Raw genomic sequence first — 25,194 nt, 5'->3', positions numbered from 1 at the left:
TGGAATGCCAGGCTGAAAGACGAAATGAGGAACAATTTGAGTTTTTACTAAAAAGTAAGAAATTAAATAGGGCAGATCAGATGGTATGACTTTGCAAGCAATACATGGAGTGTTCATATTGTATAAGAGAGTTGAATCATTACATTTTTTTGTCTGTTAGCTTGGCCATATATTCAGTTCTTGCTTCCTAAGCACATTAGTCTGCTTTAAACCATCAAAGCTGACAAGGCTTGGCTTGGCTTGGCCGGTTAACTTTGAAGCAGCAGAACAAAAAAGGACCTGTAAATTGCTATTCTGGCAAAATTAGAGCTTTGTGAAATAGGAAAGCTTGTGGCAGACATGGAGGGCATTTTTGACTTTGTAGTTTTAATTCAGGAAACTTTTGCACGTGCATCTTTGCTTAGTGCTTACCTGCTATTGTTAGCATAAAGATAGAGCAAAGCCTTTCACTGGTACTTGGCATCTCTTTATTTCTGTGCTTGATTTTCCTCCTTTCACACGTTTCTAAATGCTTTTTCTTCTGCAGGACAAAGAAGATGTTCCAGTAGAAATGTCCAATGGAGAACCTGGTTGCCATTACTTTGAACAGCTCTGCTACAATGACATGTGGCTGAAGGTTGGGGACTGTGTCTTCATAAAGTCACATGGGCTCGTGCGGCCTCGAGTAGGAAGGTAGGGGCAGCTTCTTTGTTTGCAGTTTGCAGCTGTAAAAATAACTTGGACAAAAGAGGGGCTGGTTGCAAAAAAATATAAAAGAGGATGGGGAAAAATGTGAGTGAAGTGTTACAAGCTCTTGATAGATTGGGGTGGAAGTTTAGCTGCCTAATAAAAACCTGGTTCAGTTGTACAGTTGTAATTGGCTCTTCTGTACTCATTTTCTACTGATGGTCTTCCTGAACATCCTGCTGCCTCATTTGGGAGGAATGGCCTTGCATTTATGTTGCTGGTTTGGTTTCTTTCCAGAATTGAGAAGATGTGGGTGCGAGATGGAGCTGCATATTTCTTTGGTCCAATCTTTATACATCCTGAAGAAACGGAACATGAGCCAACTAAAATGTTTTACAAGAAGGAGGTGTTTTTGAGTAACTTGGAGGAGACCTGTCCCATGACTTGCATTTTGGGTAATTATTAACAGCTTTAAATCTGATGGACAATTTCTTTTCGTACACAATCTGAAGTGATTGAAGGCTGTGTGTAGGCTTGATTCCAAGTATGTCTTTTTCATTGAGGGAGGGAGGAGAGATTATTCAGTGAGTTTCCAGTGTGCATTCCTGCCTATGGGACCTCTGGTGAGAATTTTCACTATAACAAAGCTTTTTTACAATAAGGGAATTGCATGTATGATATAAAAGTGAACAGTTTGCAGCCAGAGAACAGAAAACTCCACTATTCTTGCTTATTAATATAATTACTCCAGTACATATTACCTGGGAAGCTGAAAGGAGGAGTAGGAGGTTGAAATCTGATTTGTTGCACAAGATGATGGCTGTGTACTTTGTTTTGGAGTTATGATGCTGTGATAAATACAGTAACTGACAGCGATCATGGAGGTTTGTTATTTTTGTGGGTTCTCTAGTTCTTTAAAAACATCCAAAAGCTGCATTAAGTTGCTGTAGGTTTCTTGTGAGTGGCATCATTTGGTTGGAATATCAATCGATGTATTTTCTGTAGTTGTGCCAAATGCCAGGAATCTTCAGGCTTACAAGACAGGCAAAAAAATGGACTTTCCACACTTTCAACAAAAAGCCTGCAAGTGTGGCTGCCTTCTTACCCAGCTCTTTCATTTCTGCAGGAAAGTGTGTCGTTCTGTCATTCAAAGACTTCCTCTCCTGCAGACCAACAGAAATCTCTGAAAATGATGTTTTTCTTTGCGAGAGCCGCTACAACGAAAGCGACAAACAAATGAAGAAATTCAAAGGGTTGAAGAGGTTTTCACTCTCTGCGAAAGTTGTAGATGATGAAATATACTATTTTAGGTAAAAATGTGAGGGGAATGAGGGGGTCACATGAGCACTCTTTTGGATTGTGGTGGACTGGCAGCTAAGCCCCCACCCAGCCTCTTGGTCACTGCCCCACAGTGGAGTAGGGGAAAGAATCTAAAGGGCAGAAGAAAGAAAAACTCCTGGCTCAAGTTAAAGACAGTTGGAAAAGTGAAGCAAAGCTACATGCACAAACAGAGCAAAATAAGGAATTAATTCCCTACTTTCCATCAGCAGGCAGATGTTTAGTTGTTTCCTGGAAAGGAGGGCCTTGGCACATGTGATGGTTACTTGGAAAGACAAGTGCCATAACCCGGAATGTGCCCCTGTCCTCCTCCTTCCCCCAGCTTTTATTGCTGGGCATGGTGTCACACAGCATGGAATATCCCCTTGGCTGGTTTGGCTTAGCTATCCTGGTTGTCCCCGCTCCCAAATCACTGCCCAGCCCCAGCCTGCTGGGGCACAGAGTGGGGAAAAGGAAAGGCCTTGATGATGTGCCTACAACAGGATGTGTTAGCCACCGTGTTGTCTCACAGAGCCAAAACACAGCACCACTCAGCTGCTGTGCAGGGAACTAACCCCATCCCAGCCTGACCCAGGACATCCACAGAAATCAGAGGTGTAATTTCAGCTAACCAGCTTTCAGCACTCTTGGGAGGAAGTTCAGACAGCATCAGTCTTTTTATGTTTGTTTATGTTATGGATGTTTGCTTTTTCTTCCCTTTACTTTAAGAAAAGTCATTACTTTATCAAGTTGGTACATTCTCTTGGATATTGTGAAAATACTTAAGTCCTCAGTATGGGTCATGAAAATCTTTTGGTGAACATTCATATTAATAAAATAAAATACTAAGTTCTAGCTTAAGTAAAATGTGAAATCTAAGGAAGATGTAGTGTTAACTGCCTTCTATTGCAGAAATTAAGTATTTGTATTGAAATCCCCTTCTAACTCATAAAAAATCCTTCTAACAAGTGACTGGAATGAAACACTGGCCATAGACACAACATTAGTTCTGCTCAGGGTTCTGAAAGGAAGCACAGGCACAGCTCAAGTCACCATTGTTTCTATATTGCTCCATCATAAATGAAGTTGATTTTCTCTTCAAAAATAAGTTCTTTCTCCTGTAAGGTATGAGTGTGTTCTCAGCTGCTTTTTGTCTTCCTCCTCCACCTTCCAGAAAACCCATAGTTCCTCAGAAAGAACCATCTCCTCTACTGGAAAAGAAGATTCAGCAGCTGGAAGCAAAATTTGCTGAGTTGGAAGGAGGTGATGAGGACATGGAGGAGATGGGAGAAGAGGAAGGTGATATGACTGAAACGCCTTCTATGCCTCAGCTTCAGCCCCCCTTAGCCAGTGATTTGGATATAATGCCTTATACTCCACCACAGGTAAGGATTTTCCTTCAGGAACCCTTAAACCTTTATATTCCACATTCTTTTCCCAATCCAAATGAAGAAAGGAACAGTAACATTTTATCATATACACACAAAAGATTTATATTTCAGTCTATGAGTATATGGAATAAATTACACAAAACAGTTTTGGCATATCCAATATGATATCCAGATGATAGTGTTTAATTCCATTAAAATATTTCTAAAGGCAATCATTCAGCTGAGGAAAACCCAGGATACATTTCTGTATATTAGTGTTGTTTCTAACAATAAGGTTTTCTATGACACTTGTTCAGAAGTATCAGGTCTTTATATAAAATTCAAATATAAACTTTCTTACACAAGCCCTGGGATTTGTGTAACTGAGTGTGGAACTGCTTTAGCTGGAAATTCAACTAACCAAAAAAGTTTGTTTCCTACTGGATTAAATCCTTTATCTCTGTCACCACACTCCCACATCCCAGCTAATGCCAGTCTTGAAGAGACAATGGGACTGATCTGCTGGGAGCAGGAGGGAGTTTCAGACACTTTGATGACCAGCAATGTCGATTTCTGCTTCATTACACTGCAAGGATGTGACCCCGGGGTAGAAATGTGTTTGGATGTCATGAAAGAGTTGCTGAAGTTGAAAGCTTTTGCCTGGTTTAAGTGTGATGTTTGCCATGTGGGCAGCCACCAAGTGCATCCTCCCTTGCAAGGTTTCTCACCACTCTTGTTTAATGTGCTGAATTTTATAAGCAACATGAAAACTCTTGAAGAGTATTCCAAATAGAAATGGAATTTTATCTAGCAACTATTAAATCCCAGAACTTGTAAACTTTTTTTTTCTCCTGCCAACAAAGGAGCTCTTATAACACCTAAGGATGAGAGGAGACAAGACAAGTGAATATGTGGTATTGTGGGGCTTGACAGATAGGTGGGTGATGCTTTCCTGCTGCAATTTGCTGTGAATGGAGTCAAAGTACCTAAAAAAAAGATGGGCAGTTTCATTCTTTTCTTCAACAAAATGGCTGAGAAAAGGCATAGAAAGGGGGTCCTGCTTGATTTCTTCTTTGAGCAAGTCTGAAACTAAATAAGCAGTTATCTGACTGCGTTGGAAAAGACTGTTCCTTTGAAACTGTGTGTATGGGAGATGTAAAAGAACAGAGAATGCAAGAACCAAATTTGGAATTCTTATGGTTTCTCAAAGTCTTGTTTGCCCTTCCAAACTGGTGGGTAGGCTTTTCCATGAGATTACTGTTACCCAAACTGGTGCAAGAACTATAAAGGCTAGAACAGCTGGTAAACTTGTAGCTCTCTATTTGCAGATGTATCAGAGGCCAAATATAGAATTAGATTTCCTTATTTTTGATTTGAGAACTCTCCATCTGCCAGAGCGGGCTTGCCCAGGAAGTCAGGATGGAATTGTATGTATCCTGTATATCATCCCAGACCCTGTGTGGAGTTTTCTTCACTTCATCCACACAAGTTGTCTTTAGGTTCATAATGAAAACTTTGCAAGTTAGTACAGTGCAGTTTAGAATCACATTTAAGTGGGCCTCAGTTCATCTTGCTTAAATTGATGAGCATCTTGGTATCCCTAAAACTTTGTTTTTAGCTGAGAGAAGAGTGTTGAACTGTGGGGTCAAAGCAGCAAGTAGAAGGAATCAGTAACATGGTCAGAATTTCAGGAGAGGAGGGAAACAGTTGAATATATTTTTGTTTTCTTTTTTGCCTCCACCAGGTATTTGGAAACAATGACACTTTTCAAGATGTGACAGATTTGTAACATTTAGGGTATGAGAAAGGCCTTTTGACGGTTTTGATGTGATGATACATTTATGGGTGTTACTGGTCAGACTATGGATGAATTATGGTTTCCTGTGACAAATACAGGCGGAAGGGCCTTCAAAAAGGGGTTCCAGCTGTGGTATCTCACTATAGAGATGTCAGAATAGATTAATTTTTTGATGGCTGAAAACATCAAGGAGCTCTCACCAGGAGCATCTGTAGTAGGAAAAGCAAAGGAGCAGAATTTTTGTTACTCATCAACATAAGAACATGATGTGAACCTCTTGTGCAGGTAAACAGTGATCAACAATAAACTGGGCTTCGGTTTTTCAGGGAGAAATGGCTACTTGCATAAAGAGATGTGAACACTGGAGAGAAAGGAAAGTCTGGCAGGCAAAATAGCATTTAGAAGGTGGAATGAGGGAGAGTGAGGATTGCAAAGGTTGAGGAGGAAGTGGGGAAGCATTTTCCTAAAATGTGTGATGGCAAATAAAATATTTTACTCAACTTGTGTTGGCAATGTCTCTGAACAGCTCAATGGATGAAATCTGTGACATAACACAATTCCTTGTGTTCTCTTCTGGCCTCCTCTTTTGTACACTTGTGGTCATAACTGCTTTTTCTCACAGTCCACTCCCAAGTCTGTTAAGGGCAGCACCAAGAAGGAGGGATCAAAAAGGAAGATCAACATGAGTGGGTACATCTTGTTTAGCAGCGAGATGAGAGCTGTGATTAAAGCTCAGCACCCAGACTACTCCTTTGGAGAGCTCAGCAGACTTGTAGGAACTGAATGGAGAAACTTGGAAGCAACAAAGAAAGCAGAATATGAAGGTAAGTAAAAACTGAGATGCTGAACTCTTTTCTGCCTTTTTTTCTTTCTCAACACTTTCTGTTGTTCAGATGACAGGCTTAATAAAAGAAAATATTTATGTTTGTGTTCTGGACGTACCTTAATGAGAAGTTCGCATAGAGAGATGACTGAAGAGGAGCAAAGAGCATGTTTCAGTTATGTAGAGCACAACTGATAATTTAAATGTCTTTGCCACAAATAACCAAATTAACAAAGACCAAGAAAATGGGGACAAGTTAGAAGTAAGGGGGCATGAAGCCCCTGGGCTAGAAGTCAGTTGGAAAAATATTTTGTGAATGTTTCCTTAAGGACTGGGGGGAATTTTGGACAAGAAGCTCTTGAGAGCTGTAGCAGCAGGTAAGAAAGGCTTACAGGGGAGTGGGGAAAAGTTCATTATTAACAGTACTTAGAGTCCTAAGAGGCTTGTACTGTACTGTAAATATGACTTACTGTTCAGTACAGTATTAATCAACTGTTGTAACTGATTTTATTGAGAGATTTCATATCCTGAAGTAAGCCTAGGAATATTTCATAATCATGAGATACTTTAGACATATCTTTTGTCCCTTTCCTCCCTTCTTTTCCTTGATTCCTTCCCTCCTTTCCTTTCTTTGCCTCCCTCCTTTTCTTCCCTCCCTCCTTTCCTTCCATTCCTTCCCTCCCTTCTGATAAATAGTCATAGTGTTTTAACTTTTATTTGATTAAAATAAAACACAGCTGATCTTTAACAGCCAGCCCTTACCCAAGCCAAATACATGGGTTTAACATCCATAGTTATTTCTCTAGTTAATAGCATGTCAACACTATTAACTACTGTATTGATGCAATTTTATTGAAAGAAAATGCTCCTTTGGATAGGAACATTTCAACACCCTGGAAAGTTATGGCCCAATTAAGTTACAACTTTGAAAATGAGATTTGATAGGTTTTCCGCACACTCGTAACTTAAAGGCAGCTTTGATCTTGAGGCTGGAAGCTTGCATGCTGTTACTGTCCACTCTCAGCCACTTCAGTCCTTTCTGAATTTTCAGTAGCAGCTCTTTGCAGTTCTGGAGGGTAACACAGCACTCTTTGCTCTGTGCAAGTTTGCTTTGCAAATGCTGCGAAGGGAAACGGTAACGCTCTTTCTTTGTGAGAGTACTGGGGCCTTCTGTAGTTGCTTCCTTTTACACCCTTCTAGGTGCATGTATGATCTTTTTATTGGCAGATCCCTCCTTTACAGCCTCATCCTTCAGCAGGAGGATGGCTGGCATGTCACTGCTTCCTTGCTTAGAGCAGCTTAAAGTCCTGCCCTTCTGCAGGAAGGCTCTGTTTGTCCACTGTGTTAATGATTGTCTGTGTGCTTCCATTTTAATCTTCCTTCTCAATTAAAATTTTCCAAAGCTTTTGGGGTTTGAGCTGCAGTTTTCCTGGCTTCGTGTCTACCCCGAATTAGACTTATTTTTGCTTTTTTTTGAGGGGTTGGGATGCGGTGACAAAGTGTCCAAACTGTGTTTGCTTACCATATGTGGAAGGAGAGAAACTCCACTCCTTCCACTGTGAGGAGACAAAATTCATGTGTTCCCTGGTGTGGATGTGAGCCATGGAGCAGGGAGTGGGCATGGTTTGACACCTCAGTGAAAAAGGGCTCTTCCGTTTTCTGGTGAAAAGTAGTTTACATTTTAGATCTATTTTGACCCACTGAAAATTTCATTTGGTTTGTGTGCAGGGTATTAGTTGGTTTTTTAGCAATAGTTGAGTAAAGAAGAGGCTGTGTTGGAAGTGCCTGCATAGCTAGATAAAGTAAAATAAAAGAATGCATGGGATTGAGGGAAAGGCCTGTTTTAAGGAAAAACTCTGTTCAAAGCAGAGGGTCTCTCTCCTGTCTCTTGAGATGTGTTGGAAATGTTTGAATGATCTCAAGTCCTGGCCTATGTGATTTGGGTTTAGTATTGAGTATTAGGGTGAATGCTCTAGGCTGAACTTTCAGATACCTCCTGCAGTTCCCTTTGGCAGCGTTACTCCATTTGTTAGTTCTGTGGCAGTCAGGGCATGGATAGGGGCTAGATAAAACTTAAGTACTGTCCTACGTCGAGTCCCTCTTCAAACCTTAGTACTCTGAAGTCTGATAAAGCTGAACACTTAACAGTAATTTCTCATTCATCAGAGTGTCTCTTATGCTTTTGTCTGACCTTTTTTTTTTTTAGCTGGTCAAAAGTAGGTGAGAGTCAGAACAACTGCTTCATCTTTTCCCCAAGTGCTTGCTGTGCTCTGGAGAAGATTATCTCATTTTTCTGCTTCAGGATCTACCTTTAAATATCTTGTGTATTTTGTGCTCAATCACATCTAAGTTGCCTGTGTTAATTGTAGGAGTTTCTCTGCGTCGTCATCACTCCCTGTGATGCCATGAAGATTTTTTGCCTTTTCTTTTATACCCCTGTTATACCTTTTTTACAACTTCTGTATTCTTAGTGCTTTTTGCCTACATTCTTGGACTTGTTTGTCAAGCTAAGAGACTAAACATTTGAGGAGCTTCGTAGCTAGGGATCAGTGTGCCCCAGACCCCGATGCCCTCTCCAGAACACATTCTGTAAACTAAGATAGAACCATCCAGGGGAAGGCTCCTTGGGGAGGGGGTCTCACTTGAGCCTCTCATTAGAGAATCTTTGATAGATATGCTAATTAATAAAACCTGTAATGTTATACCAGATCTTTTGGGGGGGGTATTTGGCAAGGTGCATTTCGATGCATATGACCTGGATGTGTGCACCTAAGGATCCTTAAAATAAATACCAAGGTAAAATCCCTTTTCCCCTTCTAACCGTGTTTGACTCTTGATTTTAAGACCAGGAAAAGGCATCACCTGAAATTGCAGAAGTGGGAAGAAGGAAGGAGGTGCCTTTGGAAATGAAACTGGTCTTTGAGTGTGTGGAAGTAGTGCTAGAAGCTGCACAAACAGGTTCTAGAGGAGTCCAAAGTGTGATAGACGTTTGAAGTCATGTCCTAGGGGAAGCGAGTAACACTGGCAGGGTGCATAACTTAATCTCCTTGATGAACTTCTTCTTAGCCTTCCTTTGACAGAGGACCTTGATTGCTTGTTTAGTGGCAGTTTCTGTCTTTCACCAACTGCAAGAGAGCTCATAGCCCTGCATTCACTGTTGTTAAAAATTGCTGGAGATGTATCCTGCGTCCGTTTATTCTTCCTTGTTCCTCATTGTGCCAGTCAGACACAACGTTCAGAGTATACAAAGCAGGGACTTGCACGCCCCCAAAGCACCTGGAGTGTGGGCATTCAGTATATCTCCTTTTTTGTTTGTTTGGGTTTTGTTTTTTTTTTCTTCTTCCCATGACCCTTTGCCCTTCCCTTAATATAAAATTGTCCTCTGGTCAGATTACCCTGCAGTAGATCTTTTGTTCTTGCAGTCACAGTGAGAGACTTGATTGAGATAATGACCAGATTCATCGTACAAAGGACACACATGACCTCCAGTGAGCAGCACAATGTGAGTTAGACATCTTCAGAAAAAAAAAAAAATGACTCATAGGGGACCAAACGGGGAAATGACAGAAAGAGGCAGAGAAAAGTATTTTTGGTTTATCAAACTGCTGCTTGTTATGTTCCAAAAGCTAAGGACCAATCTGCACTAGGGAAACTTTACAAATGCTCCCCGATTTTGCCACCACTTTTCAGCTGCATCAGTAGTAAAATATATGGGGAGCCCACAAATGACTGTGCCACCAGCTGGCACTGCTGTCTGCTCTTTGCAGCACACCTGGCAGATGTGGGGCTTCAATTCCCACAGCAGCTGGTAGAGGATCTGCCCAAGAGCTGCTGGCCTTGGCTGCACCTGGTTTGGCTGAGCCAGTGGTGTCAAAACAGGGAATGTTTTGCCATGTCCTAGTGCGGACTGAGCCTAGTGCTGGACTGCTGCTTCATGTTGGTAACACTGGTGTTATTATCATCAAATTTGTTCTTTAACTTTTTTAAATTTTTGTTTTATTATTTATTTTAATTATTTTAATTTTTTTTTTTAGAAAGAGATAAAACTTTGCAGAATATTTTTCATGAAAGGTTCTCTAAAAGTCTTAGCTGCAGCCACATGAAATCAAATCATATGCTGTATAAAAAAGATTCATCTGTTCTACTTTATATTTGACTAAACTATGCCAGTGTCTGACTAGTCCTTTTTAATGAACAGATAATATTTTGAAATTCTGGGTTACAAAACAGAACTGAAAATCTAAAATACTTTTACAGAGCGGGCAGCTAAAGTTGCTGAGCAGCAGGAGAGAGAGCGAGCAGCACAGCAGCAGAATTCCTCCCCCCGGGCAGGCACTCCTGTCGGGGCTCTTATGGGGGTGGTGCCGCCACCAACACCAATGGGAATGCTCAATCAGCAGTTGACACCCGTTGCAGGTAAAACGTAGGAGCTATGACCATTTTTTCCTCATCCACTTTATCAACCCCCTTCATAACTCTGAACACTCTCTTGGGTCACGTTGGAAGCAAAAGCTCGAACTCTTCAGTCCTTCTTCATGATGAACATACCTAGTGCAGCAGTGGCCTGGTGTCCAGTGTTACTTGCTGCAGTGGAGAGTAGCCTCTGGAAAACGCAGGGAAGCGGGGTCCTCCTTGCAGTGGTCCTGTTCTGTTAGTGTGCAGTCGTGTTTATTCACTCTGCCTTGCAGAGTTCACCTTTAGCCCTGCTGTGGCAGGAGGGCAGCAGCTAAATAGTCTTCTAGTGCATGCAGCATCTGTGGCAGTGGTAAAGCAGGAGGGAGATTGTTGGGGGTTTTATTGTCAGGGAGGTGAGAGGCCAACAGAGTCTAACCCAGATTTTAAATCCAAGCAAAAGCTTTGTAGAATTGCCTCTTAGGCACTGGTAAGCAGAGCAGACCAGGATCTAGAGCCATTGCAGAAACAAAGACAAAATGACAACATTGCTGGTTTTATCAGGTTATTTTTCAGAATAGAACTGAGCTTGGAGAACTCTTCCACGAGGTCCCTGTTGCTGGGTGTTGAGCTCGTTACCAGTTGTAATCCGGCTTGATTTCATAGGGAGTATGCTCGGAGTAAGTATTTTCAGGATCAGATCTGAAGACAATGTAGTCCACTGAAGATTCTTGTATGGAAATCAGCCATACATGGGTGAGAAAATTATTTAGGTGTGACTTGATAGGTTGCTTTCCTTTCCCAGTTTCTATTTAAAATAAGAATTAAATTGCTTCAGTCAAGGTCAAAATAGTTCCGAGTAGATAAAAACGAGTATTTGGAGGGTTTTGATTTGAGTTTCGGGGTCTTTTTGGCTTTCCCTTAAGACATTCCAATTATTCCATTTGTTCTTTTGTCATTTTTCTTTTTCTTTCTCATCTCAGAGGCTGTGGCCTTATTTCGAGCTGACAGCCTTGAAGCTTTTTTCATCATGGTCTCTAAATTCCTTTTTCAGTAAATAGGCTGCATGGATGTTTAACTGAAGGCACATTCCTTAGTTGGTTCATGATCTCCAGGTTACAAAGCATTTGTTTTCACTGAGTTGCATTTTTCTTTTGGCTTTTTTTCGCTGTTTGTGGTAATTTCCCTCTGAACTGTTTGCAGTTGGTGTATGTTTGTGTGTGTGTGTATGTACACTTACCTGTGCGTACATTAAGGAAAAGGATGGGGGGGGATGAGTTCCCCAGTGCTGATTTCTTTTGTGAATAATTTACTTCGATCTAGAATATGTAGAAGTATCATCCTCTTGTGGTTGTGTTTTCTTGGTTTGATTCTTGGGTTTTTTGGCACTGAGTCACTTTTCGAATTTTTGGAGGCAGGTGTTGATGGGCAGTAATACTTGCTATTAACACTTCCTTAAAACTTTCCCAAAAACGTGCATTCTGCAAACTACACATGCTACCTTATTTCCTGTGACAGCAAACCTTGATTTCAGACCATTGTCTTACGCAAGCAGATCAACACTCAAGGCTCTTCACTTTGGCTTTGGGAAATAACTTCCTTAAAGTAGATGATGGAGCAGATCCTTTTAAACTCTTTCTACTTTTGTGGCCCATTTGAAAAACACGGTCTTTCATCTTTTGGTTTTCACAAGTCCTACTTGGAAGTATCTTGTTCTGGTTGGACCTCTCACATCCTCCTCCATCCCTGGATTGCTTTTCTCTAGTTCAGAGAGCTTCTCCATCACAGAACTTCTTCATGGCCCACGGGTCCAGGAAATCTGGAAGCCTTCTAAGATGAGTTTCTCTTAGCGTGCAGCACTTTAGTGTCTTCTACATTTAGGTAAAGTTTACTTAATCTTATGTCATTATGGTAAGAAACAGAAAAACAAGTAATTTCAAAGACATCCTGAACCATAGTTGTAGGAGCTGGAAATAGTTTGGCCATGTTTGCTAGTTTAAAATGAAAGTTTGCAATTCATACATGGGGTAAGAAAGTGGCTGCTCTTATTCAAAACGAGCTACAAGAACTGATTTCTCATGGAGATTTGATGGCACCTTTATTAACCAGCTGTTGAGTATTTTAATTGGAAATGTAGAAAGAAGGTTCCATGACTGATAAATATGGGTTTAATTCCTTGGAGGGTTGCACTGAAGGTGTGTCAGCAGCTCGAGGTGCCCTGGAAGTACCAGGCAGAAGGTACAGTGAGAAAGCCCTTTATGCCAAGGAGGCTTTTGTTGTTTTTCTTCTTTTACTTTTCTCCATTGGAAATAAGGATTTCCCTGTAATAAGGAGGTACACATAAGGTTCCAGATATTTGAAATAGGTACCTAAGGCATATTTAATGTGTCAGTCTAGGTGTCCTGTGGAAAGTGAAGGCTCGAGGGAGATTAGTTCTTTATTTTCTTGGTGTTTTCTCCATGTAAAGCTTTTGGGATTAGAGATTATTCACTATTGTAACTTCCTGAGGAAGCAACAGGTTTAGCTTTTATTTTGGAACTGCTCCTCCTGTTTAGATCCTGAGCTTGCATCAACTCTGTTCTCAGTCAGAATTGGTGAGAGATTTTGGCCAGTCTCACTCCAGAAATCTCTGGTTTGGAAGTTCCTTTTCTGAATTACAGGGAGTGTGGCAAAGACTTGGTGGTTTCTTGGAACAGACTATAAAAGCCCCAGAAAATCTGCATTTCTACTTACCTCATCTCTCTAGACCTCCTTCTGTCCTCTGTCATCTTTTCATTGTCTTTCCAACCCCTTTCCTTGCTTACCTGGCAATGCATCCATTTAAATTAAACATTCCAGGGCCTAACAAGCATAGTGCAGTTACACTGTGTAGGTTCACTTCATGGATAGCAGCAAATCTGAGCCGAAGCCAGAAAAAGCTCTCCATTTTCTTGCCTCACATACAGAAAACTAGATTTTTGAGCAGCAGCACAATACAGTGTTTGCAGTGTCACTGGTTTTCCTATAAAGACACCTTGAAGACATGGACAGTGAAATTCTGTGAGGGGGTGCTCCTTTTAAGTCCTTTCACTAAAGTTTAATGCCGTGAGTGTAAATTATTGCAGCCCAGCACACCCAAGTGTAAAATTTGTATTACTGCCTTAGTTCATACTGGAGATGGTTTAATAAAAATCACCCATCACTGCCATTAGTTTCAAGTATGTAAATGTTGTAGGGCTTTTGTGCATCAATTTTGCATGTGTACTGCAGGAAAATGTCTGGGGTTTTATTTTTGTGGCCTCAGAGCAGGGCTGTCCGTGGGGCTGGCAAGTTAGTGTTGTGTTTGTAATCTGTATGCAGATGGCAGAGCTTTAAGCTGTATTAAAACTGCTTGCATTAGTAACATTTAATTGTGGCTGAATTTATTCCTTGTGTTAACATACCTGAGTATTCAACATTTATTGCCCCGTGAGAAGCATACAAATACACTAAATACTAATTCATCAAAAGTATAGTGTTTCATATTTACAGCTTTTATTTATTTTTAGGGTTTGTTTTTTTTTTCTTGCAAGATACTAATTGTAGTATTGTCTTGCTGTACTAAAGGTGCTTTTTTTTGTGTGTGTGTGTGTGGATAGTGCATGTCTGTGCATACTGTGTAGACCATATTGCATGTTATTGATGCATGTTTGAAATTTGTTGTGTCCTTCAAGGCATGATAAGTGGCTATCCACCGGTGCTGCCACCTTTGCAGGGCCCAGTTGATGGCATTGTTAGCATGGGCAGCATGCAGCCACTTCACCCAGGGGTGCCCCCACCCCACCAACTCCCGCCAGGTATGCCAGGCATCCCAGGCATCCCACCACCCGGTAAGAACCTCATCCTCATTCCCTCTGTATTTCATTGTCATGTACTTGGTTTAACCTGTTGTTACAGGAGTTCTCTGCAGCTTGTTCGGTTCGTGGCTTTGGTTTGTGAGCAGCAGCACTGCTGAATATGAGGGGTGTGCAAAACAGTGACACAACAGCATATCCAGTAAACCCTCAGGGAAAGGGTACTGGAGGAATGTGGTGCTGCTCCAGCAGGAGTTTTGTTCCAGCCAAAAAAATCTTGATGATTGTGCATGAGTTTATCAGAAGTGTGAAAAGCTGAAATCAGCCTATTCATATCCTTATGTCATTAGAACAGAATCCCTACACTCATCCTTTTCGTATTTGAAGTGGGCTTATAAATGAAATCTATTGTTCTCATTCCTTACCAAAGTCTTTTTCAGTGTGTTAATGTCAGACTGCACTGAAATGAGCCCTGGTCATGTAAGACTCCTCGGCCACCAGGGCACTGATGTGTTATTGTAAAACTGTGTTCAGATTAAAGCTTGCTGATAGAACAGTGACTGGAAATATGTAGGGACAAGGTGGATTCAGTATTCTATGTGGCCAAATTTTGAATTGATTTTTGAGAGCATTTCTACTACATTACCTGTATTTTTGCCACACTTTTGATGAAAAGTGAGGCTAAATGAGATAAATCTTTTGCCAGTGTTAATGCCATTAGCATGTCCCCATTAAGGGGAAAAACACTCATCTGCCTTCTGGTCCTGTTTTCTGCTGATTCATTTTTTACCTCTGATAACTCATGTGCCTGTGTAAAAGATGTGCATCCCTATGTTCAGCAGTTGAACAAGCTGTGGACAAAATGGTCTCATTTGTCTCCCCCTACCCCCTTGCAACTGTGTTTATCAGAAGCTCTGTTAAGAATTTTATCTGTATGTAAATTATTTGAGTTGGGGAGCTTTTGTTTGCTTGCCTGGTGTTTATGAGATCCATCAGTACTACGTGTGCAGCTTGGCTGGAGTGCACGATTCCCTGCGATGGCACCTAGAGGCAGCAGGACAACAGCTGTGCTGTGACACTTAGCACACACCAGCCAAACGTGTGGGAGGTGAATCCAGGACAGTGCATCTCTTTAAAGGGCTTTTCTCACTGCAGTGGGCTGGATGGATCGTGTTTAAAACTGACAGGATGTGGATTAGCAAAGAAACAATGCCTGGGAATGGAGGAGCACTGGTGAAGTGGTGCTGAACTGGGCACTGCAGGTGAAGGGTGGAGCCGTGCTCTGATGCGGGCGAGGGGAGGGTGCCCTCCTCCAGACCCCTTCCCTTTGGACCAAAAATATTTCCACAGCTTGTGTTACCAATGTTTTTCCCAATTTCTGACATACTCTACAGATGCATTTAAAATGGGAGCTGTGATCAAACAGAAAGTGCATTTGAAAAACACTTTAGTGTGTGAAACCCAGTGGCACATCTTTTGATCACTGATACAGAAATCATGCATTTAATTCATGTAAATTAAACCCTCAGGAAGAGCACAGTTAGTCTGCAGCTTTTCCAGTGAATGAACATGAGAAGTGGCACAAACAGAAAGAAAAGCAGCAGCAGCACATAACTTTTGATTTTTTTCAGACCAAAGCATCTGTATGTAAAATATCAGGAACTGCATGACTCTCATTTAGATCTGTACATTTTTGTATGTAAGACTGACACAGTTGTGCTGCACTCTGTGCAGTAGGGAAAAGTCCCAATATGCTTGAGAAAAATCACTTTTATTTTTTTGGCACTGATTTCAAACACTAATTGTTCTATATTTAAGGCTATTGAATTTATCCTGCTGTGAATGTATTTTACAAAACTGAACACAAGGAAATGTTAAATGTTGCTAAAGCAGATTAGCATTTCCTTTCTTAAAGGACTACAGGAAGATCCTGTCAAGCCAAAGGTGTATATTATAAATGAAAAGATGCAGTCAGGCAATCACTAAGTAACGTGAAAAAAACCTGAAAAGCAAAAACTATTCACTTTGCATTTCTCTAATTAAAATAATTCAACAGGCCACATATCAGTGTTTGGTCGTTGTCATGCTGGCTTTTTTCTTTTTTTTTCTTTCATTCAGAAACCTGTGAAGTTTTTTACTGGGGGCAAGGGGGATATTTGAATGTTGTACATCTCCTTAAAATAACTGTGAGCAGTGATATCAAAGTATAAATTCTTACTATAGAAGACCAAAGAGAGGTATTTGTCACTGCTCTGAAGTAAGACTAATTATTTTATATTTTGGAATATAGGTGTTATAGGCCAAAATGTGTCCCCCATGGTAGGCACTCCAGCACCAGGAGCAAGTCCTTTTGGACAGCAGGTGAGTCATTCTTGCATTATTTATGAAGCTTTAAGGCTCAGAATCAGCATTTGAGCAACATCCCAGTTCAGACATGTAGGGAATCACATAGACTTTCTCAGGGAGAACAGAAATGAAATGTTCTGATGTGTTTAGAACCAGTTAATATCTCACACTCGGAGAGTGTGTCTGTATTTGATGGTTGAATTGCTGTTAGGCTCGAGAGGTTTGTCCAGTGAGGTAACTTCAGTATAAACAACACAGTGTTTTCTCTTAGTTTTCTACTAAACTGAGTCATTTCAGCACACTGTGAAACTGGTGATAATTTAGGTTCTGCATGCTTTGTGACACAGAGGATGCTGCCCATTTTATCAGCTGTTGATGAGTAGGTGAAAAATATTTGTATTTCACAACCTGGTAAAGCAGATGTTCATTGGCAGTTCTGAATTTGTGAGTTTGGGTAACTGTGATGATCAGTTGTTCCTTGTCAGTGATTAATGCAGATAAACTGTTCAAAACATCTCCAATTTTATTGACGAAATTTTTGCATCATGAAGAGAAATGTGATTTTGGCTTGAGGGTGTAAAGAAAGGGAGGGAGAGTGGCTATGCACAGCCAGATAGTGATAGAATGAAGGGGAATGATTTTAAACTAAAAGAGGAGAGGTTTAGATTAGATGCTGGGAAGAAGTTATTTATTCAGAGGCCTGGCCCAGGTTGCCCAAGAAGCTGTGGCTGCTCCATCATTGGAAATGTTCAAGGCAAGGTTGGATGGGGCTCGGAGCAACCTGGGATAGTGGAAGGTGTCTCTGCACATGGCAGGGGGTTGGAAAGAGATGAGCTTTAAGGCCTCTTCCAACCCAAACCATTTCAGGACTCTGTGAGAACCAGAAGTTGAGTAAGTGGTAAAGTGCTGATGTCATGACATTGAGTTATTCCAGACCATGGGATGTCTGTGCTGAGTTCTCAGTAGTGCTGGTTAATGACAGTGGTAGGAATTCTTCTGTGTGACTGGGAATTCTCCTGCCTGAGATTTTTGCCTGACAGCGATTCTGTGGAAATATCCCAGTCGTCCAAGGATCTGTGTTAATTTGGATTAGATGTTTTAAATTCTGCACTTCACGGACCACAGTATTTCAGATCAAGTTGGAGAAATAAAAAGGAGATGGAAGGTGTGACTAAGGTTAGTAGGAGAGAAGAGATATGGTGATGATAACCAGAGTATGTTTACATAGATCAGAAATATGAACAGTATCTGTGCAGTATGAATATGGTTGGTTTGCACTTCCTCTCTCTGTGCATCTCCTGGCCAAAGCGGGCGTCCCGAGGGAGATTTTCTCAGGCCTTTGCACATAACCTCACTTGAAACTTCATTGCATGAGGATGCCCCGGAGCTCGGGGGTTCCCTGCAGCCCCCCCGAGTGACCTCTCGCCGGCTTTGCCGTTGCAGATCGGAATCCTGGGCCCGCCGGGCCAGCAGGCCCCGCCGCCGTACCCCGGGCAGAGCCCCGCCAGCCAGCCCGTCATGCAGCAGCCCAGCACCCCCATGTTCGTCTCCCCTCCACCAAAGACACAGAGGCTCCTCCATTCTGAAGCCTACCTGAAATACATTGAGGGGCTCAGTGCTGAGTCAAACAGCATCAGCAAGTGGGACCAGACCCTTGCAGGTAAGGCTTTGGGTTCCTTGTAGCCCATTATTTTTGCTTTTATAGAAAATGCAGCGTAAATCTGCTGTTTGCTTATTAAAATATATACATGCGATTAATTCCTAAAGACAAATCAACAGACTGAGAATATTTATATTATCCACAGGCTAATTGCACCAGTGTTGTATAAACCTAAGAATCAATGGTATGGGCTTACATACAAAGAGCAAAAGTAGACTACCTAATACTATAGAGTTATATTTGCCTTTTTCTACAATAAACCAGTTGATAATTGGGGCATTTCTTGGATTTTCCAGCACGAAGACGAGACGTGCACTTGTCCAAGGAGCAGGAGAGCCGCCTCCCCTCGCACTGGTTGAAGAGCAAAGGGGCTCACACCACCATGGCCGACGCGTTGTGGCGCCTGCGGGATCTGATGCTGCGGGACACCCTGAACATCCGCCAGGCCTACAACCTGGAGAATGTGTAGGCACAGCAACACTCCTGCCTCAGGAGTTCATGGGACAATAGCTGGTCTAGTTACTGGGTGGGAAGAGATAACCAACAATAATTTGTATTGCATTTTACTGTACATTGCAAGACCATTTTTATATAAGGACACTTTTAATAAGCATATTTCACTTTTTGTTATATTAAGTTGACTTTATCAAATACACAGATTTTTTGCATATGTTTCCTTTGTTTGAAAGGCGATTTCATAATTGGTTGAGTGTAGTCAAGGATTCATCTTTCTTATACTTTATTGCTGAGAATCTGATGCCATTGTTTTTTTATAAAAAAAAAAAAAAGGAAAACAAAGTATTTACAGATTGATACAGTGGAATGTGAATTAGTCATAGTTTACATCCTATAAGAATGTGTGTACCTGTGCTTGTGTGTGCTGGCCACTTCGGGCAGAGCTCTCGCTCCGATGTGAACAGGGAGGATCTCTTAAAAGAAGCTAAAGGTAAGATGTGCTTTGGCACTAAGGAAATTTGGCATTCCAAGTCAACACTGAGGTGGCTGAGTGGGCCACAGCAGCCCTGGAAGTGCTGGTGTGGACGGGACAAGGGTGTCTTGACTGCTCATGTTGTCCAGTCCTGTCCAGTTATTTAACTGTGTAGCCAAGGCTATTGTGATCCTAAATCATTAACACAATCCCTGTGCTGGCAGGCCCTTAGAGGGGAAGTATTTAATCTGCCATGGCCTGTGCTGGGGGTTCTGTGATGTCCCCAACACCCAGCAGTGGGACAGGAAAGCTCCTTCCCTGAGAGATTCTGTCCGTGCTGGGAGAGGCTTGCAGAACTTGGAACCAGCCCAGGTCTTGGAAGGTAAGTTAGGGGAGAAAAGTGGAGTTGTTTTGTTAGTGAAGTAACATGTTGTTTTTTTAAATTCACACATACTCTGTTCATGATTGGGCATTGTAAGACATTTTTGTATGCTTTCTTTAAGTGTATTCATTAACCTTAGTGAAAGTTTTGCAATGCAAATTTGAGTGAAATCTGATGCTTAAATTAACTTGAAAGTAAAATACTACTGTATGGTATGGTATGGGTAAGGTCAGCATACCCAGTACATTGGAAAAATAGAGTGCTTGCATTGCAGCCTTCAAAGAGTTTGGGGTTTTTTTCTTTTTTTTTTTTTTTATCTAAGTAAAGTAGGTATCGACTCTTCTTGCCAAATTTCAAGGTTGTGGCTGCCTTCTGCTAAAGACTTACCTGTCCTCGTAACTAACCAACCTTTTGGACTACAAAGTTATTTGTTTAAAGGTAAATCCTTTCATTTATTTAATTTTGAAAAAAAAATAATACTTTTGGATTGCTTTAAGTAACTGGGAAAGCTCTATGAATTTGGAAAAAGTCAGCAGGAATGTGGGCAGTGCAACTCAGCCCAAATGAACTGATTGACTGAGACACTTCATTTATGCTAGAGATGTTCATCATGTGCAAATGAGTTTTAAAGTCTGTTAGTACAGAACATTTTCATTTCAGTATACTTGGCAGAAGGTTAAATTAAATATTTTCCTTCAAATACTGGGTATCTTGGGGTTTGTTTTGCTGATGTAATTAATACTCATGAGGGAAGTGACACTTGCAAGTATAAACTGTGATTTAATTTTACTGGCCAATTCCTCTCCCTCTCCTATTGCAATCCTCCAGTCATTGCACAAAATACCCCAGGTAATTACAAATAGGCACTTAAAGATAGTTTAGGTCAGATGTGCAATGGATGTGAAGGAAATAGAGCAAAACAACATAGAGGGAAATGACAGTTTTGAACTCTACAAGTAACACACCCACGGTACAGAAATTCTTTACTGGCCTTTGTAAATGACCAATTTTATTTAATAAAGTAGAAGTTGAATAGTCTTAGACCACCTCTATAAAATGTGTTTAAGTTACCGTAGGTTTTGCAGGTTTTAGCCACAAAGATGGGACGTTGAAGTGAATCAGGCAGCAAAATCCTAGTTTTTGAGCATTTGGAACTATCATGGATTGTACTAATACACCACCAGATTCTCCTACTTCTCAGCATTAACAAAAATTACACCAAAGAACCTGGGATGAATTTTAATTAAATTATTGTTTTATTTATTTTCTTTTGAGGACTGGATGGGACTCCCTTTGGAGCCTGTATAACTCAGATGTTTAATTTATCTGAAGGTCAGTGATGAGCAGACGTGCAGCACTGGCTCTCTCCTGCCGAGCAGCTGAATCCCTCCTTTCAGTGCTCTTTCTGGCCCAGGAGCAAGAGATTGGAAGTGCAAACAAAACCTGGCTCCTCCCTCAAGGCAGTGCAGAGCACTACCACTAAGCCACTGGGCTGGCCCTGATCAATTATTTTAAGCCTTATTTATTTCAAAATCGTTTCTCTCTATACTGGAGACATTTCAGTCGATTGCAGTGAAATTTAGGATATAATGGCTACAGTCTAGAATTCAAAACCAGCAAAAGAAACTTTTCTCACTCTGGTTTAAAAGGAAAAAAAAAAAAGAAGACATGTCTGTCTGTCTCTTTTTCTCTTTGTGGGTGTTTGAACCCCTCATCTGTTTTTCACTGCCGTTCATTGTACTGGCATAAACAAAACTTTCATATTAAAATTAAAGGATGTGTGGGCAATGGTTGGCTTCTGTGAGAGTGGAAAATAGATAAAACTAGGACAGGTATTTTCATAAACCAGTTGGAGACAACTAATGATTATTTGTTCTCTTCCTCAGTCCTTCCCTTCCATGAGAAAACTTACTGTTTGTGTAAAAATTCAAAATGTTGATGTTGGTGACTTTTTTTCAGCATATGTTTTTGTACCTGGTTTATCCATGCTTGGCTTTTCATTAGATCTTGTACTCCTGAAGGCTGAGCTGCTAACCAGGTTTATAACATGTATGTACCATCACTTTGTTTACCTGAGTCTTTTTAATTTGAATAAAAATAGTTTGCAAAGTGTTTTGGATTAACCAGGTTTGAGTGTTCCATTAAGACTTCTGTGAGGATTTTATTTCAAGTAATTCTGGCTGCTGCTGATCCAGTCCTTGATACATGTGTGCTTGTGTATGGATAAAATATCCTTTTTCTGTTGTCCTGTGTATTGTGAGATGTGCCTGCAGGTGATAAGAATAGTGATCTTGAAAACTCAGCCATAATGAGCATGAACAATGAACCTTAAAAAACATGTGAAGCATTGGGAACCAGCTGAGTGGAGGTGATAAGATTCAGTCAGTCCCAGATGCCCCCATATTAATTGGTTTGAAAATAAACAGCAAGCCTTAATTTCATCTGGAAGCTAATGTGGTTCAGGACTGTCTTCCATGTAGCTGTTTATTAGAGGAAATCAGATGAGTAATTTGGAAAAAACATCTTTTACACAATTAAATTAGAACCAAGGATAGAAATTTTCTGTACAAACTGCAAGAAAAATTAAGTGATAGGAACCTCTCAAGGTGCCTGGCATAAAATTTACAGAGGGCTATTTAAACAATCAGAACAGAGCATTATATTTAATTAACACACATTCATGTTTTCAGCCCAGGGGATAAATGCTGCCTCTTACACAGGCTGCCAGCTTCACAAGACTTCCTTCTGTTGCAGTTGCCCAGAGGAAACTAATTCTAATGATCCTCCACATCTTGCTCAGTCTGAGATAGTAAAGATGAACCATAAATGTATGTAGCTCCCTCTTGGCTGCAAGTGCAGAAAACTGAAGTTTCAGAATGGTTGGGCACTGAACATTGTGTAAGGAATGGGCTCTGATTCAGTGATACACATGAAACTTTGATTAATAAAATAAAACCTTATGTTCATTTTGCCAACTGCATTTTCCAGCAAGTCTAATTTGACCCTCATCATTGGTGTGAAGCACCAGCATCCAGTACTGATTTCAGGAAGTTCCTCAGGAACAGCATTCATCCCACCAGTGCCTGGAAGAATTTTGTCCTCTTTCTCTGAAGGAGCTGGGGATGGCCATGACCAGAGTGCAGGTACAGTCTGGATCTGTGCATTAAATCCAAAGTGAAAGCATGCCTCCACTGATGACAGGAAGAGTTTTGCTCCAAGGCAAAATTCCCCAATACATCAGATGGCTGTTACTTCCTTTGGCTGCATTTGAAAAGCTTGGACAAAACTCTGCTGCAGCCCTGTGCCAGGGAGGAGTGCAGGCTGGGCACAAACACCCTTCCTGAACTTCTTTCACCTCTTCCTTGGCTCACCACGGGTTTTTCAGTAGACAGCTGCCTCCTTGTGTGCACAGCTGCAGGGGAATGATCAACAGATCCATTTTTTCCACAGACTCATCCTGGACTGGCGGTGAAGTTGTCCCCTCTCTGATGCTGGAGCAGTGAGCAGCACTGCTTGAATGTAGGTATCACTGTTTGTTTGCAGATGAGTTTTTACTGCTGCTGCCTTACTGAGTTGAAATTTTCCATGCTCGGTATCCATCTTGCCCTGACTTGCAGAGTTTGGAAAGCTTGCAGTAGGAATGCTTTGCTGGGTCTCACTCAGAAGCTGCTGCTGTGGCCATTGCAGAACACATGAAAACGCTGTTGGTCAGTGTGGAGCCACGCTCCAGGCGGACACTGGCTGAATTCCCTGCTGAATTACCTGCAGGAGGAAGGGATGTGCTCAGCCCTGGAGCTGGCAAGGGCTTGGCAGGGCTAGAAGTGAAAGCTGTGACCCTGGCTCACTCCAGTAGCCTGGAACAACCACACGGTGTTCCCTGAGAGCTGAGCCAAAGGAGAGCTCTTACTTCCCCCTGTTGTCCTTTGCCGCAGCAGACGGATGGGAGGAAGCTGGAGGATGGGAAGGAGGCAGGGATATGAGTGTCAGATTACTGGGGAAGGCAAAGAGCACAGAACTAGGAGTCAGCAGGCATAAAACTGCAAAACCAAATGAAGACTTTGGTTATTGAAGATGGGGTGTAGATTAAAACTGATACTAAATCCCTGAGTGTGCTCAGCTCTGGAATGGGCTGAAATGCTGGAATGGGGCGTTGCAGCTATTCTAATTTCCAGCATTAGTGAGAGACTGGCAAAATCTAAGAATGCTGAAGGGTCAGCACTAGTAAACACAAGGAGGATTGGAGACTGCAGTTCAGATTTCTAAATGTCAAGCTTCATATTCTGTCATAACAGATCTGTGTTGCCTGAAATGGTACAATGCCAACTTGGAGGATTTTATTCCTGCAGCAGTCACCAAGATCAGTAACCTGGAACTGCCTGACACCAGACCTCTTGTGAGTGACTGCAGCCTGTCTCCCTTTCTGTTTACCTGGCTAGAGACACCCCAGAGATTTTCCAGACATGCCTGGCACTCTCAGCTGCAAATGGGAAACAGGCACTGCTAAACAAGCGAGAGGTCTGAAGAGAGAACTGGGCTGGGCTCACTGCTGTCTGTGGAACACTCTGCTACTATTACAGGAGTGATTAAGGGAAGCCACAGGAAGTTTTCACATCAGGCTCCCGAGTCCTGCAAAATAACTAGGGCACAGGGCTTTTGCTTGAAAAAACCCCCATATACTGAACAACTTATTTTTTCTATGAAAACAGAGCACAAGAGAGTTTCAAAAGGCTCAAGAAATAAAAGCAGATGGAGCTAAAGCTCAGCAATTTTCAAAATCTGTCTTTTTTATTATTGCTTTATTCCTTACTGCTACAGTCAGGATTGACTTCAGTGCGATGATCTGTGACTGCAAAAAGCAGCTTGTTCACGAGTTTTGGGCTCTACCTTGGAACCAAAGTCAAAGGTTATTATTCTGAAATAGAGCTTTCCTCAAGTGATTCACTTGCTGCTCAGTCAAAATTTGCAGTGACACAGTCACATAATTAATTCTGTCAGCTTTTATCTCTTGAAAACACAAGTAGCACTAATCCTCCAGATCAGGTCCTTGGAAGGCACAACATGAAGGTTCCCTTTGTTTGCAAGTGGAGAACCTGCACCTTGACCTCTACAGAACTGCCCTGTCTCTGCACTTGATGAAGACTTACAAAAGCTGTCAGGAGGTAGCACAGGAACAACTCTAAGGGCATGAACTCCCTTGGGGTTGTTTTTAGGCTGATCTTAAGAATTGGCTTCTTTGTTGCACCTTCAGCCTGCACCCCTACCCTCAGAAATAAAGCAATTTTATCAATGTAGGATCCTCAAGGATTACACTGCACCAGTGAACTCTCCTGGGATACAGCAGCCAGCCCCATTTTCCTGCCGTGGGGACAGGAGTCCTACCCCAGGACTCAGGGTTGCCAGGACTGACAACACACATTGCTCTGCTACCTATCAGACAGCCCAAACACACGGCTGACTTTCCAAGCACTGCGGGCTGAGCAAACACTGAACACTAAATCTGTGCTCTCTTTATCCAGTTAAAATTATGCCACACTGCAAAGAAAACAAATCAGCTGCCAGAGCAAGTCCAGTCAGTACAAAAGAAACCAACTCAAAATTACTATTTCCATTATGCTGAGATGGATGCACCGTGTAATGTTTGTTTCCCACTGGTCTTGTCACAAGGGGAGAGTTTCACCAAGCAAATAAAAGCAACAGCCA

The 25,194-nt window shown here is 41.6% G+C and overlaps 1 protein-coding gene across 20 annotated transcripts in view; it reads left to right on the top strand.

The window, feature by feature from the left end:
- The window catches only part of PBRM1 (polybromo 1), a 56,461-nt gene extending 34,844 nt beyond the window's left edge, over positions 1-21,617 (top strand). For 12 of the 20 annotated variants that reach the window (XM_048315298.1, XM_048315296.1, XM_048315291.1 and 9 more), the window contains 9 exons: positions 527-672; positions 964-1,121; positions 1,793-1,976; positions 3,158-3,368; positions 5,774-5,975; positions 14,059-14,214; positions 16,469-16,539; positions 17,968-18,184; positions 18,481-21,617. In XM_048315298.1, coding sequence (XP_048171255.1) covers positions 527-672; positions 964-1,121; positions 1,793-1,976; positions 3,158-3,368; positions 5,774-5,975; positions 14,059-14,214; positions 16,469-16,539; positions 17,968-18,184; positions 18,481-18,653 — 1,518 coding nt within the window. In that variant the 3' untranslated portion in view covers positions 18,654-21,617. The other 8 variants (XM_048315305.1, XM_048315310.1, XM_048315304.1 and 5 more) reach the window with 3 other exon arrangements.
- Positions 21,618-25,194: the final 3,577 nt, after the last annotated feature.

Source organism: Corvus hawaiiensis, chromosome 11, assembly GCF_020740725.1.
Source record: "Corvus hawaiiensis isolate bCorHaw1 chromosome 11, bCorHaw1.pri.cur, whole genome shotgun sequence".
NCBI classification, from domain to species: domain Eukaryota; kingdom Metazoa; phylum Chordata; class Aves; order Passeriformes; family Corvidae; genus Corvus; species Corvus hawaiiensis.
Note: the sequence above shows the minus strand (reverse complement) of the source record. Positions and strands in the feature narration are given on the sequence as shown.